Source organism: Channa argus, chromosome 10, assembly GCF_033026475.1.
Source record: "Channa argus isolate prfri chromosome 10, Channa argus male v1.0, whole genome shotgun sequence".
NCBI classification, from domain to species: domain Eukaryota; kingdom Metazoa; phylum Chordata; class Actinopteri; order Anabantiformes; family Channidae; genus Channa; species Channa argus.
The window spans coordinates 12,574,260-12,591,401 of record NC_090206.1 but is presented as its reverse complement, the minus strand read 5'-3'; the positions used below and the strand labels follow the sequence as shown (position 1 = coordinate 12,591,401).

At 41.1% G+C, this 17,142-nt stretch overlaps 3 protein-coding genes across 6 annotated transcripts in view; 1 reads left to right on the top strand and 2 right to left on the bottom strand.

Annotated features, from left to right (window-relative positions):
- LOC137134101 (bifunctional heparan sulfate N-deacetylase/N-sulfotransferase 1-like) overlaps positions 1–4,542 on the bottom strand; it is a 40,002-nt gene extending 35,460 nt beyond the window's left edge. For 2 of the 3 annotated variants that reach the window (XM_067518567.1, XM_067518566.1), the window contains exon 1: positions 4,235–4,542. The gene's annotated coding sequence lies outside the window, so the exon portion shown is untranslated. The remainder of the gene's footprint in view (positions 1–4,234) is intronic. The other variant, XM_067518569.1, reaches the window with a different exon arrangement.
- Positions 4,543–6,301: 1,759 nt separating this feature from the next.
- Positions 6,302–12,509, top strand: rbm22 (RNA binding motif protein 22). Of its 2 annotated transcripts, none has more exons than XM_067519034.1 (11): positions 6,302–6,426; positions 8,006–8,059; positions 8,174–8,203; positions 8,325–8,457; positions 8,545–8,645; positions 9,206–9,378; positions 10,276–10,476; positions 10,619–10,783; positions 11,187–11,275; positions 11,446–11,571; positions 11,782–12,509. In XM_067519034.1, the coding sequence occupies exons 1-11, from the start codon at positions 6,373–6,375 to the stop codon at positions 11,934–11,936; spliced, it is 1,281 nt and encodes a 426-aa protein (XP_067375135.1). In that variant the 5' UTR covers positions 6,302–6,372; the 3' UTR covers positions 11,937–12,509. The 2 variants fall into 2 exon arrangements, with proteins under 2 accessions (XP_067375135.1, XP_067375134.1); XM_067519033.1 differs by having other exon boundaries at positions 11,443–11,571.
- LOC137134333 (myozenin-2-like) lies at positions 12,502–16,886 on the bottom strand. Its single transcript, XM_067519035.1, has 6 exons — positions 16,717–16,886; positions 16,250–16,337; positions 15,070–15,233; positions 14,589–14,736; positions 13,819–14,002; positions 12,502–13,040 (listed from the first exon to the last, which is right to left on the bottom strand). The coding sequence occupies exons 2-6, from the start codon at positions 16,332–16,334 to the stop codon at positions 12,857–12,859; spliced, it is 765 nt and encodes a 254-aa protein (XP_067375136.1). The 5' UTR covers positions 16,335–16,337; positions 16,717–16,886; the 3' UTR covers positions 12,502–12,856.
- Between the last annotated feature and the right edge of the window lie 256 nt (positions 16,887–17,142).

Sequence of the window (17,142 nt, the reverse complement as noted above, 5' to 3'; positions counted from 1 at the left end):
ATTTACACACAAGCGCACAGCCTTCTTTGCAAATTTCCTGTTTTTCAACAACAGTGCAAAACCTTTACCCCCATAAAACATGCTCACAAGCTATATATGTATAAATGTTATGCATGTCTCAAAGGAACACTGAGGCAGCAAGCACACGTGTTCCTAAGTCAGACAAAAAGGCCAATGAATGGCCTGAAAATGAAAATGAAAAAATCTAATCATATCCGATGACTGATAGCACTTATGATGAAGACAAGGTTAGAATATCCTGCAGTGAAGTGGTGCGTTACCATTACTGCATCTCTCCATCTCTGAAAATGGCTTCATTAACAGGCCAGTGCCAAGAGCTCCCTCGCCGAGTGTATGAACCTGCTTTACCCCCAGGGTCTGACGGAATGGTTGAGGTAAAGTCCATTAACACCCGACAGCTTGTTTTTTTGACCAGTAAATAAAAACAGGGTATTTTTCTGTGTCTGCTGTATAAATAGCCTATAGCTTAGAAGGTGGGGAGCACAGATGTCTGGGGTTAAAAACAATACGTAAAAGAAAATCAAACTCAGATGTGGTTGCTGACTTGTATCTTCACAGTTGTTGATCTAGACCAAAGTGAATCTGTAATACCGTAAGACAATCACTACCACACAGTTCCCAGGAAACCATGGACCTAAAAAACAGCTTCATGCAATAACTTGTTGTATAAGTAGGCAAGAAGGCACTAATGACTTTTTGGTTATTCATCAGAAGCCATTTAAGTGCCAATCCTTATTCAGTCTAACTACCACTGTGGGCCAAATCAGAGCACAATAGAGCATAATGTACTAAAGACAATTGAGGGGATTCCTTCTGCACTTTTCATTGCGACTATCTCAGGAGCAAAGTGTCACCTAAATGCCTCCAGTGATGTAAATGTCTATCTAAACGGTGGCAAGGGGGTGGTGGTGTGATAAGTAGAAAATCAGGCTGTCGTCTGCTGTGGATGAATCCATATCTCATCTAACCTGTCCTGCTCCTCTGGCATAATTCCCAATCCCTCAGGCAACCAGAGCTGGCTACCTCTGAGCCTATGACTTAGCTCTTACTTTCCCAGCACTTACACACCAATCATGTGTCATCTGATGAAACGCTACACCCAAGTCACCATTATTCGTCTGGATATGGGAGCCTCTGGAATGTATCAGATTCCTGCCTCGGGGGGTAAGCACCTTGGAAACATCGTCCTACTTCCACCAGCTAGGCTCTCCCACTACTCCTCTCCCTGTCATTTCATTGACCAAAACTTCACTGAAACTCTGCTGCATTGACGCATGTCTCACAACATAAAAGGACATGAAAGAGACAGTTTAGAATTTCAGGACTGTTTTCAGGCTGTTTGCAGCCTCCTTTACTTTACATCAAAGTCCCAGCTAAAAGGTAAACATCACAGTGAACATCATCCTTTGTGCAACCTTTGTCGATGCTAGTACAATTAAGCACTAGAGCTCAGTCAGGAATTCAAATTAAAACCTATTTTGCCCTCTAGTGTAAAAATGGTACTGCCACTCTTAACGTATGTCTCCTCTCCAGAGAGCAACAGTTATGCTGTGCAGTACTCAGGTCTCTAGTATTGAGTATCTCTGAGTCACTGGCCTGCGTAATTCAGTCTAGGGAATTATGACAGTGGAAAATCATTTCCCTGGGCTGAGGACAGGAGGCCATGGCTAATCGTTCAGTAATCTGATCTGCCTGCATACTGTAGCATTCAGCCGCACTGCTAGCCTAGCCAGCCGGTCACACATGTGGACACCTCTGGTGCCTGCCAACATCTGATGGAGGCTACCATTACTCAAAAACAACTCTCCAGGTTTTCCTGAGGATTAGAGATGCTATCGGATCATTTGCTAATACTCGGTCTTACTGTGCAGTTTGAAATGTATTTACCCTTCTCTTGCTCTCCAGTACCCCTCACAGTAGCACAACCTGAGCCAAAAAAATGCAAGAGCCACATTCCAGGCAGAAAGAGCCAATTTAATACAAATTACTTTAAAGGCAACAATGGTACAATCAGCTTTTTGCATTCTGGCATATTCACAGATTCTGACTTAATGAAGAAACATCTGAGTTTGTCTGAAGCAGCAGGCTATTTTGTCTACACATCAAACTGTAGATTCCAGTATCTGGTGGAGCCAGCGGTGTAGTAGTCGTACATGAATAAGAACCACGGGGAGTTGTACTTTCGGCACAAACCATGCTTATAACCAGCAGAGAGGGTTGGGGGGCTTGAGATTTGGAAAGATATCTGACTTCAGACCGACTTTAAAGAGAGGTTTGCCCCCCCACACACTGAGTGTAGCTACAAAAGTCACTGACATGGAAAAATACAAGAGCGGGCATGTTGTTGGCCACTGCAGTTCACCTTGTGTGGCATTAGATGTGATAATATAGTTGGTGCAGTAAAATAAATTTTACATCCTCATCTGTGCGAGGATAAACTGCAATAAAGCAGTAAAAGCCATAACTGATGATGAACTAAGGTTTCTGTCACAGATTCCCCTACCCAGCTTAAAATCTTAAATCACCTGTGATCATGTCTTATTCGGATAAACGGCCAAACATTACTTGGTGACATATAGCACCAAGCCTAGAGTATTTTATCAACATCTATATGTAGGCATTGTAACCCAGTCGCTGTATTTCACAGGCATATCTAAGGGAAGGGAGGCTGATATATGATCAAATGGCTGCGGCAGCAGTGGCAGCCTTCATCAACTGAAAGCGCTAGATCACAGCATGTTTGGCAGCCAGTGGGAGCAGTCAGATGGAGGGTTAGAACAACCAGACAAACAGTTGGCACTGATAAATAGAATGCAACTTAAGATTCAGCTCTCCAAAAATTTGACAAACAAATGACAGCAACCACACACTTTTTTTTTTTCATAAAATCTAATCTGCAAATGGTATAAGCCCTACAATTTTATTTCCCGACAAATGCAGGGTGGAACATGTGATAAACAACACATGGCTTGGGAATAGCAAAAAATGTGAAGCTACATGATACATGAAACCCAGAAGGACAGCATTTTTTTCAGTTGCAACTGTCCTCTGCAGCTGAGGCAAAATGCAGGGAAAGTCCTTATGACTTTGCCAAATAATTTCAGAGTGTGAGTCATTCTTCTTTACTAATCTCTTACTCACATAGGTGCACACTTGCGTGTTCGTTCACCCCAAGGCAACAGATTTCAGGCACATCTGTACTGCCCCTTTTTTCTACAAAAGCAAATCAAGTGTTTATAGTATTTAATAGATGCAGCTATGTTATGCCACAAAGCAGCCACGTAAGAACACATTTGAAGAAAAGAAAAGACACTGACTTGTGCACTGTTCAACAGCAATCAATCAGCACAAAAGCCGCACAAACTATTAAAGCTGCATGTATCTTGTTAAATAGTGTATCCCAAGTGTACTACTTTCTCAAATTGGAGCTTAATACAGAAAAGTCAGCACTATGTTGTTACTTTGTTTTCCTGCCACAAATCGTACGGTGGCAAAATACAGGCAATAATCAGCCTGCAGAGAATTTCTGCATGTAGAGCTACATAGTGTCAGCACCCAAACCCCCCAGAAACTACCTGGACAAATTAAGTAATGTTAAAACAATCGTTGCATCCCCATCACGGTCTTTTGTCTGCCTCTGTCACGTACAGTGTTGTTAGATTAGTGGGCAGACAACTATATTAACCTTAAGGATCGTTTAGCCTTATCATTGCTGGAGACACGGGTGAGTGGCGTTTGTAGGTGAATTGCTACATTGTTGCCGAATTAAAGCTAACTTAAAACAAGCATTTGATGATGCACATTGCGGCTACTACAAAGTTGAAAAACAAGTTGTTGGTCGTCGCCGGTACCGGGCTGTATTACGGGATCCCGCTGCAGAAAACAATTACGATATGAAGTCACAGCGCGGAGCAGCCGGACACAGGTCCGTACTGAGCGCAAACTTCCCGACCCGACCCGCTTCAACAATAACGTTAGCCGCCCCTCTCTGGTGCCGTATGAACAAACTGAAGGCTGTACGGAGCCTCCACCATATCTCCAAGGTTGTAGATTTTCAGTAAGGGGAGAGTCAGGCCGAAAAAACTGGCCTCGTTCTCCGTCTGCGCCAGACAACGATCACTAGCCTGGCCTGGGAGACCGAGCGGCGGGGCTTTCGGCGGCGTACCGACCGAGCGAAAACACCACGACGAAGGACTTGTGTCGATGTACTCACCTTGTCTGAGTCTAGGTGGATCTGAGACTACACAGGGCGGCTGAGATGAATTCGGGATCGAAGCACGCTGGGTGCATGTCGTCGAGGTCGTCTCGGTTTGCTATCGGTCGTGTTGTGGAAGCGGCACAGCGGACTCGGCTGGGAGAAATCGGGAAATCTGAGAATGCCCCTCTCTTTCTGCAGTTCTGTGTGCCAGCTGTGGCCCATAACTGTCGACAGGAGGCGCCAACATAGCACATTTTTTGTCTCTGATATGCGCATACATGCATAATACACCACAACTCCTCAAAGAAATCAGTGTGCGATCATGTTTCCGCAGGGGTTTATCTGCATCCGTGCTGTCCACTGGTCTTGATGCGCTCTGCGGTAATTTAAAGTCAGCCGTGCAGTGAAATTGGGATTATCCTGAAAGTTTTTTATGATTCCCATTTTCATAGGAACGAGAGATTAGATGTTTTCGTGATCATTTTGATTTGTCACCGAACCATTACCCTTACACAACCAAGGACCATGCAACATTTTCTTTTTTACAGTTTCAAACAAGTATGCTTGTTGCACCAAATACATATTATATTTCTCAAGAAGTCCTATAATATTAGTAACTGTTGAATCACAATGATACTACTAGTTCCCTTTCTGTTTTCCTGTAATGTCATACACTTTTATTTGACATTGCTATAATCATTTCGGGGTTATATAGACCATCTATAAATTATAACAATGGTTATTATGTTATTTATAGCAGCAAAGAATGAACAAGCCCCAGCAACTCTGAATTATCCTAGATTTTAAAATGTTAGAAAGCTGCCTAATTCCAGAACATGTCCCAAAAAACCTAAGAACAAGCCTAAAGGAAACCTACCTTAACTAATGTCTTTACGTAGTTTTATAGAAGTACCATCCAAAACTTCAAAACCACTATAAGAATCATTTCTACATAAAGGTGCATTGGTTGGGATCTAGCTCAGTGTAACACCTACACGTCCTCTAACCTCGTGACACATTAGGTTGGTGATTTTGATTATGGAGCGACTAAATCCAAGACAAAGCCACCCTTCAAAACAGCTTTAGCTGTCTCATCCATATCACATGATGCAGGAGACAGGGTCACACAGCTCATTAAGACATGCAGGCGATGCCCAGAGGGTTTACTTTGGTGTCCCACTAAATCTAGGGCAAGAGACAGATTGTGCACCTGGCTATAGTGGAAACAGGAGGACAAGACCAGTACAGATTTCACTTTAAACCTTTCATCAAAATTACTTACAGAAGAAGCTGATGATCCATAGTCAGTTTCACATAGGTAAATGAGCACTATGCAACCGATTATACCTTTAAGTCACTAAATCTAGCTCAGATCGACTCCATTCAAAAGAGCTGTTTTTCACTTGGGATTAGTTTAAAAATACAGCAGACTTTCCTTTCTGACCTCCTGAATGGCAGCGGCATTATAAAAGAGTTGCCAGCTCTTTAGTCCAGAATCTAATCCCAGTCCTTTGACTCCATAACCTCACCCCAACCTTAAATAAACATTAGGAGCTTAATGCACATCCGTAATCTCAAACATCCTTTGCCTTACTAATAGGAATTTCCCACTGCAAAGACACCCTGACCTCAACTGGAACAGGTGGATAAACTGTAAGTGAACTACACAATTGGCTTATACAAGCTCACACACACCATCCAATCAGTCTGGCTCTTTCTAAAATCCCTAGCACTCCCGTGCTTCACTTTACTTAAAAGTTGAACTTCTGTGATATAAAACTACAACAGGCTTCTGTTTCAAATTAAGGTCCTGCATGGAAACTCTTTTAAGGTTGTCCAAGTGCAAATTATACAAAGGTAGAAGCCAATTATAAATAAAATTAGTTCTCATGCAGAATTCCTCAATCATAGACTATATTATGTTAGAGTATATCATAGACTATATTATGTATTATTATTACTATTGCATCAAGCATAGATATTTTGACGTGCCGTTACTGCATTTGTTTCTAATATTTTGTTGTTGTTGTTGGGTGGTCTTATAAACCTCATAGAGTATTGAAATAGGGCGACACCATAAGGTGAAACGTGGTTCTTTGGCGCGGTGCATTGTGGTCTAACCCTTTCGGCCTGTTTGGCTCATCCTCTGCAAAATGGCGACGTCGCTGGGCTCCAATACGTACAATAGACAGAACTGGGAAGACGCGGTACTTTTTTAAAATCGATATTATACATATACGGGTTGAGTTATAGCTAAAGTATAACAAATTCGTGTTATTCCAGAAATTTACGTGAGCTTAAATTTACGTGCTTGCTATAAACCCGGAAGATTTCTTGATAGCTAGTTAGCTCCGCTTTAGCTGGTAGCGTGGCTGCATCTGTCTTCCAGTGCTTCTGCTTATGGTTGTTAACAATAATTTGAGAGAGATCCGTTCCGTCTTGATACTGTAACAGGGGGCCAAAGAGGGTCGACAGTAAGACTCAATGTCGGGTTTTAAAGAAACATCCGTTTATTTGAGCTAAATATATTTAAAGCCAATGTTAGCTTTCTTAGCTAACCAGTGCTAGCACTTAGCTTACAGTAAACGAACGAAGTTGTGGCAGGTATTTAATTAGCCTTTAACATTAACAACTTAACATGGAGATATATAGAACCGAAAAACAGCGGTGTCATGGCTTGTGTTGTTTTTGATAATTATGTTTGTGGCAATTTAATATCGTTTAAACTACCATCATTAAGATCCAACTGCAGCTAACATTCAGCTACAGTTATGGCTAACGTTAGAACCAGTGTTAAGTGTAACGTTGTATGAGCCAGCAAGAGTTTTCTCTGTATTTGTTCTACTTGTTTTTCCTGCAGCCACACTATGTATTGAAAGGTTAAGTAAACCAGAAAAAGCCTTTCCAAAAAGAGAGAGCACTGCGAATGCACTGTGTGCGAATGCCTCTATATTAGTAAGAAACCATCTCTCTATGAAATAAACACGTGGATTAACACACGGTGCAATGAGGAGAAAGGCTCTAAATAAATGAAGCGCATTAACGCTTCCAAAGGAAACTGGACTTAAATAAGCATTTCAAACTCCGTTAAGTTAACTAGGTGCTAATCCACCTGAATTGATCTGACTGGATGCACCTTTGCACGCCCAATACCCTGTCAATTTGGAATGCAGTTTGATCCAAATCTAGGTCTTTTATTTCTATTTTGTAGCGCAAAACGCTTACTTTGCTTTCTAGCTAAATTAAACTTACCACAAATCTCACATTACCAAAATCACTTCAGTCTTCAGGAAACTATTAGCACATGAAGTGTCTGTATTTCTTACCGTAATAAAAGTTTTGTAACCTTGCTATATATGGTAATAAATCAGTTTCCAATTTTAATCCTTGACACATCAAGCTCTTTGGCCAATGTTGGTTTTGGAATATAAACTTTGCAACACTAGACTATATAGCTGATGTTAAGAGGTGCTTATATTTAGTTGTTTGGCTGAGGCCGTCAGTGGGTTGGATTAAAGCAGGTCATTTTCTGCAGCTAGCACTTGGACTGAAACAGCATCCTTTAGCAGATGGCAAAGTAGGAGTGAGCAAGTCCCACTGCACTCCCTGTATTCGCTTTCTCCTAAATGTGTGAATACAGCGACTCCCACTGCACTCCTTGTATTCACACATGTAGAAGGAAGTGAAAAGGATCATGCAAGCCAGGTTTATGCTTCCGATAGCTTACAACAGTGTGCTGTTGAATAAATAACATATGATGTATGTATGTTTGTCTTTTTCTTCCAGGATTTTCCCATTCTTTGCCAAACATGTTTAGGAGAAAATCCTTACATCCGTATGGTGAGTAAGCATTAATGTGTTAAACAATCAGTTTTTCTTGTTTATATTCTTTCAGTCCTGATACCATTGGTTGTGAAGCTTAAAATTTGTTCATGCTTTTTTTTTTCTTTTTAGACCAAAGAAAAGTATGGTAAAGAATGCAAGGTGTGTTTGCAACAATAGTAAAATATATCATATGTAGCCAACACCCAACCAAGCTTATACTTGTAGCACTACATTGAATGTAAAAACATTAAATATACTTTTTCACTTTTTTGCACCTCAGATCTGTGCTCGACCGTTTACTGTCTTCCGATGGTGTCCAGGAACACGAATGCGATTCAAGAAGACAGAAGTCTGTCAGACCTGTAGTAAAATGAAGAATGTTTGTCAAACATGTCTGCTGGACCTTGAGTATGGTGAGTCTCTGCAAAGCATCTTGTAATCTATGATGGTTATTTGGCTGTCATACATGTATGCTATGTGAGTTTAATTTTCTCTTACAGGTTTGCCTATTCAGGTTAGAGACACTGGGCTTGCTATTAAAGATGAGGTCCCCAAGTCTGATGTGAACAAAGAGTACTACACACAGAACATGGAGAGAGAGGTATAGTGACTTCTAATGCTGAGGTCTTTTATTTGATCTGTTTATTAGGATTTTTATATAGGAAATTCACTGGGTGCTTTTCACTTTCCCCAGTTTTAAATAAAGAGTATTTGCTGAAACTAATTCTAGTCCTACTTCTATTGTAATGTAATGATGTAATGTGTCTATTGTAATATTGTAATTGTAATGTCCTCTACAGTATATAAAATACACACTCTGCCCACAGTTTAGCTACAATAATCTGATAAAACATTACATTTGTGTCTGACAGTTGAATATCTTTGCATTAAGAAGATATTCTTTGCCTCATGGTTTCTTTTTAGTTATCCTGTCATTTGTATGGAAAAAGACATTCTAGCCTGTTCTGGCAGTATGGTTTGGACAGGTTTTAGGTTGTCATTGTTTACGAAATGAATAAAATACCTGAAGTAAATTCTCCTCACCTATTACAATTGACTAAATAGGCCTTTAAAGCGGAATTTCTAGCTATGTTTCTTTGTAAGATTGATATTTGTATTGTCAATGATTCCTTTTGCCCATTTGGCCCTCTTTGTTCTCAGATAGCTAATTCTGATGGCACACGACCAGTGGGCCAGCTAGGTAAGGCTACAAGCTCTAGCGATATGTTGCTGAAACTGGCCCGTACCACGCCATACTACAAGAGGAACAGGCCACACATCTGCTCCTTCTGGGTGAAGGGAGAATGTAAAAGAGGGGAGGAGTGTCCCTACAGGTTAGTGACACTTAAAACAAATTCAGCTTGCAGTGTCTTAGGGGTTTTCATTTACAAACTCATTGTAATGTCTGGAAAATAAAGTATGAACGTTGTCCAGAGTTGTCGATTTACACATGTAGCACATAGCGGTAGATTGTCTTTAGCCCCTTTCCCATTTGCAATGGGAATCTGACTATGTAGGGGGTGTAATTAAAAACGCAAATGTCAATGGTCTGTTTACATAGTGGTTTAAAATGTTGTTCTTAAACACACTCTCACGCACCAATGGTGATAGCTGTCCTGTTGGTGGAACTTGGGGTTCACTTTGAAACATAGCCCAGAGGAACCAGGAATTTAAAGTGATTGAATGAGCAATGCATGGCTCTGATGTACTGTAAACAAAACACTGTTTCCTGCAACCTAATTTTTTATCATGTTGTGCCTCCTGTGCACTGAAATCAAGCGGACTTTCTCCCTTGAGGACACTTATGACTTTGAGGATCTCCCACTGTGTTACATGTGTGAAATGGAACTCCAGACAATGTCCAAGGCTGATATCTCCCGACATTGTCCATAGTTCATATGTGAAATAGGCTTAAGTCAGATCTGGATTTCAGTGACGGGTGGTACCTGGTCAAAGTGTGCAGGAGGCATTTTAGAAAGTACCTTTGTGTAATATTTATAAATTTTCACTTTTGTAGTGCATGTGTGAAAAAACCTTGGGGAACCAGGGGTTCAGCAAGCTGAAGCTGGTATTATGTTGTCTCTATATTTAATAATAGTTCATATCTTATTTTCATTAGCAAAATAGAAATCAATGTGGTCTTATAGCTTATTTTGACTCTGTGAATTTCACTGTTTGTTGCAGTTGTATTGTCAACGTCATTATATTTTCCCGATCTTTCTAACACACAGGCATGAGAAGCCCACAGATCCTGATGACCCTCTAGCTGACCAGAACATCAAAGATCGTTACTATGGTATCAATGACCCAGTAGCTGACAAGCTGCTGAAGCGGGCCTCAACTATGCCCCGCTTGGACCCACCAGAGGACAAGTCCATCACCACCCTCTACATAGGTGGCCTTGGAGATACTGTCACAGATGGGGATCTCAAGTAAGGATTTGTTTTGTAAATGATGTCCTGTGGCTGCTTAGAGGAGGTTTAACAGATTTTAGATAATAAACAACCTAAGCATGTTGATTTTGTCTCTGTCCACTGCTTTGAGTGTAATAAACATTTACATCTTTCATTGCAGGAGTCACTTTTACCAGTTTGGTGAGATTCGAACAATCACTATAGTTCAGAGGCAGCAGTGTGCCTTCATCCAGTTTGCCACACGGCAGGCAGCTGAAATGGCTGCTGAGAAGTCTTTTAACAAACTTATCATTAATGGACGAAGACTTACTGTCAAGTGGGGAAGGTAAGAAGCAGATCGAGATGGTAAAACTTAATTTCAGAATGTCATCCGTTGTGTGCATGTAATCTAAAGAAAGCTCCCACTGCTGTTTGATTAAAAATATCTTGGCTTCCATACAGCCCCACTAATCAAAGCCAGTCGGGAGGAGAGTTGAAGATTTATAATTAGAATCTGCTTATTAACACAAGGTGATGTTCTAAGTGTATACGTGTAAGGGTCTTGAGTGAAGCTACAATTAGAGCCACAATGTAAAGTATATTTTGGAATATTGCAGACGTTCCACAGCAGAGAGTTTATGCTGACATTTTGTCTTCTGGACACAGTTCTGCTGCTGCACAATTTGGTGGATTTTGTATAATTTGGTGGGTTTTAGCAAAAAAAGTAATGTGTTCTTTATTTATTTAAGGTCTCAAGCAGCAAGAGGGAAAGAAGGGATCAAAGATGGGGTCAGTGAAATGGGAACCAGACTTGATCCTGTACCGGGGCTGCCTGGAGGTGAGTCTGTGTACTAATACTAGTCATGTGAATGTAGTTTACAGTAATATTCGTTTTTTTTCCAACAAATATAATAGAAATCTGTCATTTTGATGCTAGAATCTAAAAGTGAAATTGTGGTTAAATGACATGCTGTGTCTTTAATTCTTCCACTCTTTGTGTTATAGCAGTTCCTCCACCACCAGCTTTAGATGAAGAGGCTCCTGCAAACTACTTCAACCTGGACCCTAGCACCTCTCCTGCTGTCATGAACATTGCTCTGCCCCCACCTCCAGGCATCAACCCACCTCCTCCAGGTAGAATCACAGATGTAGCTTATCAAAAGCAAGATAGTTAAAACAATTCACTTAATTGTCCATTCACTTAAAACTTGTATTGATGTAACCAATGCTGAGCTGTTACACATTACAATTTTTTTGAAACAGCTAAAGAAACATTTTTTGTATCACATTCCAGATTAAAACACTGAAAATATGCTATGTTCTTTTTTTCTTCTACTCAAACAGGCTTTGGCCCTCCTATGTTTCACCCTATGGGTCCCATGGCTCCGCCAATGCCCCCTCCAATGAGCATGAGGCCTCCAGGTCAAATCCACTACCCCTCCCAGGATCCTCAGCGCATGGGTGCCCATGCGGCACATGGTTCACGTCATAGCGATTAACTGCTATAAGCAAATAATTCAGTGATTAGGAGGCTTTTATTTCTGTATTCGGACCTGATCTGGGGCTTTCACTGGGACTGAACCCCACAGGCTACCTCTATACACTGCATAGAAGTGACATGTTAACCTGTAAGATATAACTGATTTATCATACCACCTGCACCACCAGTGAGTTAATTGAACTAGTACAGTCTATCTAGAGAGACAGCTACCAGGTTCTCACGGGATTAATTTGTCACCACATACAATGAAAAAGTACCAGAATAGCATCTAAACAGTAGAGCATGGTGAAAGAGAGTATTGACCAGTGTGATGAGAGCTGTAAAGTTATTTTCTTTTGTTTTTCCTTTCAGACTCCTAGTTGGAGCCACTGTACATATAAAACGTATACTTTAGGTTGAACTTGTATTTGTCTCGTGTCATGTATTACAAGAAGTTCTGAGAAGCATTTTTAAACCTGTCAATTTTCAGTTAGACTTTTTCTATTTGATAAACTCATAATTATGACTTATTAATTGTAAGTCTTTCTTTGAATGTTGGTTTCACTTTTATTAAAATGACTCCCTTTTGTCATTGGTTATCTAGAAGTGCACTTTATTCATCATTATTTGCAAGACGATTTTACTTATGTCGAGCATCCAGCTAGCGGGGAAAAAATGTGCAAAGCCACAAAGAGGAAAGTGATGCTGCTAAAAAGAAGAGTAATAGTTCAAACCCCGTGTCAACATTGTCCTAGACTCTACTTTTGTAATTAGCTGATTGCAGCATTCAGAGCTGCCTCTAGCTGGTCAAACCACATTTCTATATTATGCTTTGTTTTCTTTTCTCTGGCCCTGTTGTCCACACTATTAAACAGGTGCGTTGTCTTTGTGGGAGAAGGCCAAGTATAGGTCAGTGCTACAGTCTTTAGATTTTCTTTATCATAGTTCATTCGATTCAGGGCAGTAATCAATTCCCCAGCCTCTCGGTGCTCTGTTGAAATTAGGTCGTCGGCACATGCGGTCCAGGGCGATGCCGGGCAGGTTCTGGTGTTCTACTGCTTCAAAAGCAATTATGGGTATTGCCCTCTTGCTGGCCATAGCGCCCCCAAATGGCATGGCAGATCTGAGAAACAAATAAGAGTGCTCACTGTGAAAGTCGAAAGCGTTGTATTCCATGTTCCTTGCAAAACATTACTCTAGGTATTATATGACTGACACTCCTTCCTGTGAAGGGGGAAAACTTTTAGATGATACATGATAGCCTGGTCATGTCTCTGATTTTAACTCGAGGTCCTGTTAAAAGTACTGAAAGAGGATTTGAAATAAAAGTGGTAAATGTAACCTCTTCTCCTTAAGTAGCTGCTCTGACCATTAGTTGAGTTCAGATTTAATTATGGCTTGATAATTTCATAATAATCCTCAGGGTGTAAACGGATCCCTCCTAAATGGTTACAGCACCAGTCTAGCTGGCAGAAACAATTTGACTGACAAATTTAATTGAGTTTCTCTTTCATATAGTGTTCTTCGTTTCTCCATGTTCTTAAGTATGACATCTTTTCTGCATAGCTGTTGTGATGCAATTCCTTGTGTGCCACGAGAAAGGTGAGTCCCTTTCGTGCGTAGCCTGTCTTGTGAGGGCATTAAAAGCTTGCAGCCCCCCAGTGGATAATCTTTCAAGAGCCACAGTTCAAAATAGCCATCACACAGCCACACTCCAAGGAGGTCCAAGCCAAAGACTGGATTAATTTTCAAACTGTGGAAACATGGAGTGGAGCCTAGGGAAAGGATGATGGTGATGGTCATCTGGTTGTTTTTGAAGATGGTTGGCTCTTAACATCTGTGGTTCCTAGTCACAATTTATCATTTTTATTTTTTATTGAGTTGTGGAGGGACAGATTTACCTGTTGAAACACCTGTAGCTGGTAGGTTGTAGACTTTGTGGGAGCTGGGGCAGCTGGGTGTTTAGGGTGTTCAGGAGCTCGTCATTGTTTTTCAAAGCTTCTCTCCATGGGGAGCTGTAGGATTTAGGGATTACTGTTGTGTTGAACTTCTCATGAGGAATTTCCTTCAGAGGGCCTGAATATCCTGATACAAACACAAGTTTAATGTTAGCGGGTAGAAATTTCATAATTCTGTGGGTAAAATGTAAGCTTTGCTACTCTAATTTCAAGATTTTGTGTTTTTTCAATTCAAAGCAAGTGAAATAATGTCCCTTGCATTGAGAAAAATGAATAATCCTTGTTTTTTTTAAACTAATCACAAAACCAATTAGATGACTTCAAAAAGTCAAAGCCCAACAAAGCACAAACAGATCTAATATACATACAAATCTCTTTGATACCACTTCTGTCAACATTAGGAACTACAGTAATTAGATCTCAGTATGAATCCCTGATAATAAACAGAGCTTAGCTCTCTGTCAGTCAGACTGTAAGCAGTGCCTTCTGTCGGACCAAATACACAACAATACTCAGCACAGATACTCAGAGGTAATTGCTCTCTACAAACTGCCAACGCTCCTGGCACTGATGATAATAAAACTAATTATTTGCTCAGTGCATTTCCATGTGAAAGCTGAATACTGGCAGATCAAATTGAGATACAGTGCCCATGCATTGCTCAGGCATTGTGGTGAACTAACTCTATTGCTTGAGGCTGTTTCATCATTTACCTGGAGCGAGGACGTCAGGACTCCCCTTCTTTGCTACAGTCTTCTGTAGATTCATGACCAGGCTATGCTTACCAGGGAAAGCCTGGTTCTCTTTTTCTCCCTGTGGCTGTTGGGTGATCCGGGGGGGAGGAATGGCCTCAACGTGTACCTAAAGGGTAAAGGTTAGGTCTCTGTGAATTCATTTAATTCACAAAAATGATAAGCTTTATTGAAAAAGGCACATCCCTGATTTTACACATGAGCTCCAGGTAATGAAACACATGCAGAGCCATGGAAAAAAACCCTGAAAGCCCTGAAGACAGCCTAAAGGACCTTCAGTCCTAGAGAAGAAGCCTAACTGTCTTTTAATTAAAGTTCCTTGATACACCCAGCACACCAATACCATGCATTAAGCCAAAACTACTTTGGGATGTGTAAGGGATGTTCTTGGTTCAGTGGGTGTGAGTCATCGTGGGTTATGTGTTGTCTTTTCACTACTTACATTGTTGGTGTTATAAGCAGCATTGGCGTTTCTCTCCAGCGTAAACCTCTCGACTCTCCTCTGCCTCTCCTGAAACATGCGAGATCCTCGATTAGAGGGAAGGTTGAGTTCTTCCATCATCACGTCCTTTGGAATACTGATCTTCTTCCCTAGGTTCAAACCCTCTGGCACAACACGACACACAAGGGAGATAATCTAATTAAAGCTAATTTCCCTATGCATCTGCAAAATGGAACCATCGAGAGTGAAGAATTCTGTTTGCCACAGGTTTTTGCACTGTGTGACTTGGCCCCAGGTGAACCTAACACTGCATAAATACATCAAAACATTTACTGGGTAGTGGAAAGGTAATGACAGCAGTAACCGTCAGACATTTGCAAAGAGAAGGAAAGTAACACACACTAATAAGGAACTTTGTCGAATTATAATGTTTTCTCTGATCTTCTTGTTTCTGTCAACTTCAAACAGCTGAGGGGGACTGATATGAAAAAGCCAAACCATGTGCAGCATCACTAAGTTGGTATCCGCACAGCTTTTGCTCAGGGTCTCTTCTCGTGTTATATCATGGCACAGAAGCGGGTCTGAAATAGCCTTGAGATGATGTCAAGGGGTGTGTAATGTTTGTTGTGGTCATGGGTTGCAGGGGTAACTAGGCGTATAAATAGGCTCTTTGGATGAAAGACATACGTGTGGATAGGCCCATTTTCTCGCACATGATGAGTTTTAGGGGTCTGCGCAAATGCCACCCTTCGGGAGCTGCCTTTGATCGGCCTCCGTAAAATTCACTGGTGGGAGTCACATTTTGCTGAGTTTAGGGGACTTTAGTTTCAACGCCGAGCTGGCGGATAGCGCTGGAAAGCAAACAGTGCAAATGGGATGGTCCCTGGTGGAATGTTTGGAGAATTTAACAACACATGGGCACTCTTGGGTTTTGGGTGTACAGCACCATGTGTCTACAAGCAGTGTGCTAACAGGCTTTGGTATTTGGTTCAACTATATCTGAGAGATCCGGCTGTGATCACACAGTATGGCAGTTTAAATATGGGTGTATACACACACAAGTTGTTGATGCAAAATGGAAGCAAAAAAGTTAACTAATATGTGTGTAATATACTGTATGTTACCTATCAGTCAGCATATGATAGCAACAAACAAAACAATGCATCCACAGTACACTCACCTCCTTTGGCTTCCTTAGACAGAGCCTTAGCTTGCAGCATCCTCTGTTTAGTCACATCATCCAGACTGGACTGCATCTTTGTCATCTTCTTCAGATGGACACAGACATTTTCATAATTATTACAAGGATTGATATAAATTATAGCTGCACCACAAATCCCTGTTAAATTTGCATTTAGTGACAAAAGGGAGACAAACAGTTTTATCATTACATCACAAAGTAAATGTCACCTCTTTTTTGTTAAGTGAATGTGACTAGATTAATCAGGCCGCAATGCATTTAAAGAAACTTTGTTCAAATCTCCAAAAGGAAAATACTACTTGTATAAGACCTTGTATAAAACCACAGCAAATCCAAAGTGCGTCCTAACACAACGCTGCCACTTCAGCAATAAGGAAATGTGTGCTCGAGTAAAATCCCTGTTTACATTAAAGGACAGATCGAGTTCCCTTCAATTTGGCCCTTACCTGTGTCCCCTGTCTGGCTGTTGTTAGTGGTAGAGCTGGTGCTGATGGTTGTGTGGATGATCTTGTGTTGGAGCTGGGATGTTTCCTCACGCCACTTGTCGACACGCCTCAGCAGAGAAGTAACAGTCTGTATAAAACTCATCCCAGGATCCCTCGGGCGGTTACCTCACCGGGTTTATTTTAGCAGAGGGCTAAGCGAGTGAGGATGGATGGAGGGAGTGTTGAGAGGGTATAAAAGGACTATTAAGGGGAAGGGGCAAGTATAAAGATTTACATCCTGACCTCGAGCCACTTTCAGAATAAAAATCTGATCCCCTCTGTATGTGTGTGTGTGAGCATCATAACAGCTGCAGTCCGGACAGTGACAGCTATACGAGAGGCCAATCTCATAAACATACACAAACACACAATCTATTTTTTTCTCTC

Coding starts and splice junctions, on each gene's coding strand:
- LOC137134333 (XM_067519035.1), bottom strand. CDS start 16,334: ATGACAAAGATGCAGTCCAGTCTGGATGATGTGACTAAACAGAGGATG. Junction 14,737..15,069: donor CTGCTTATAACACCAACAAT/GTAAGTAGTGAA, acceptor TTTACCCTTTAG/GTACACGTTGAGGCCATTCC. Junction 13,041..13,818: donor AGCTACAGGTGTTTCAACAG/GTAAATCTGTCC, acceptor TTTGTTTCTCAG/ATCTGCCATGCCATTTGGGG.
- rbm22 (XM_067519033.1), top strand. CDS start 6,373: ATGGCGACGTCGCTGGGCTCCAATACGTACAATAGACAGAACTGGGAA. Junction 6,427..8,005: donor GACAGAACTGGGAAGACGCG/GTACTTTTTTAA, acceptor TTTTTCTTCCAG/GATTTTCCCATTCTTTGCCA. Junction 8,204..8,324: donor AGTATGGTAAAGAATGCAAG/GTGTGTTTGCAA, acceptor TTTGCACCTCAG/ATCTGTGCTCGACCGTTTAC.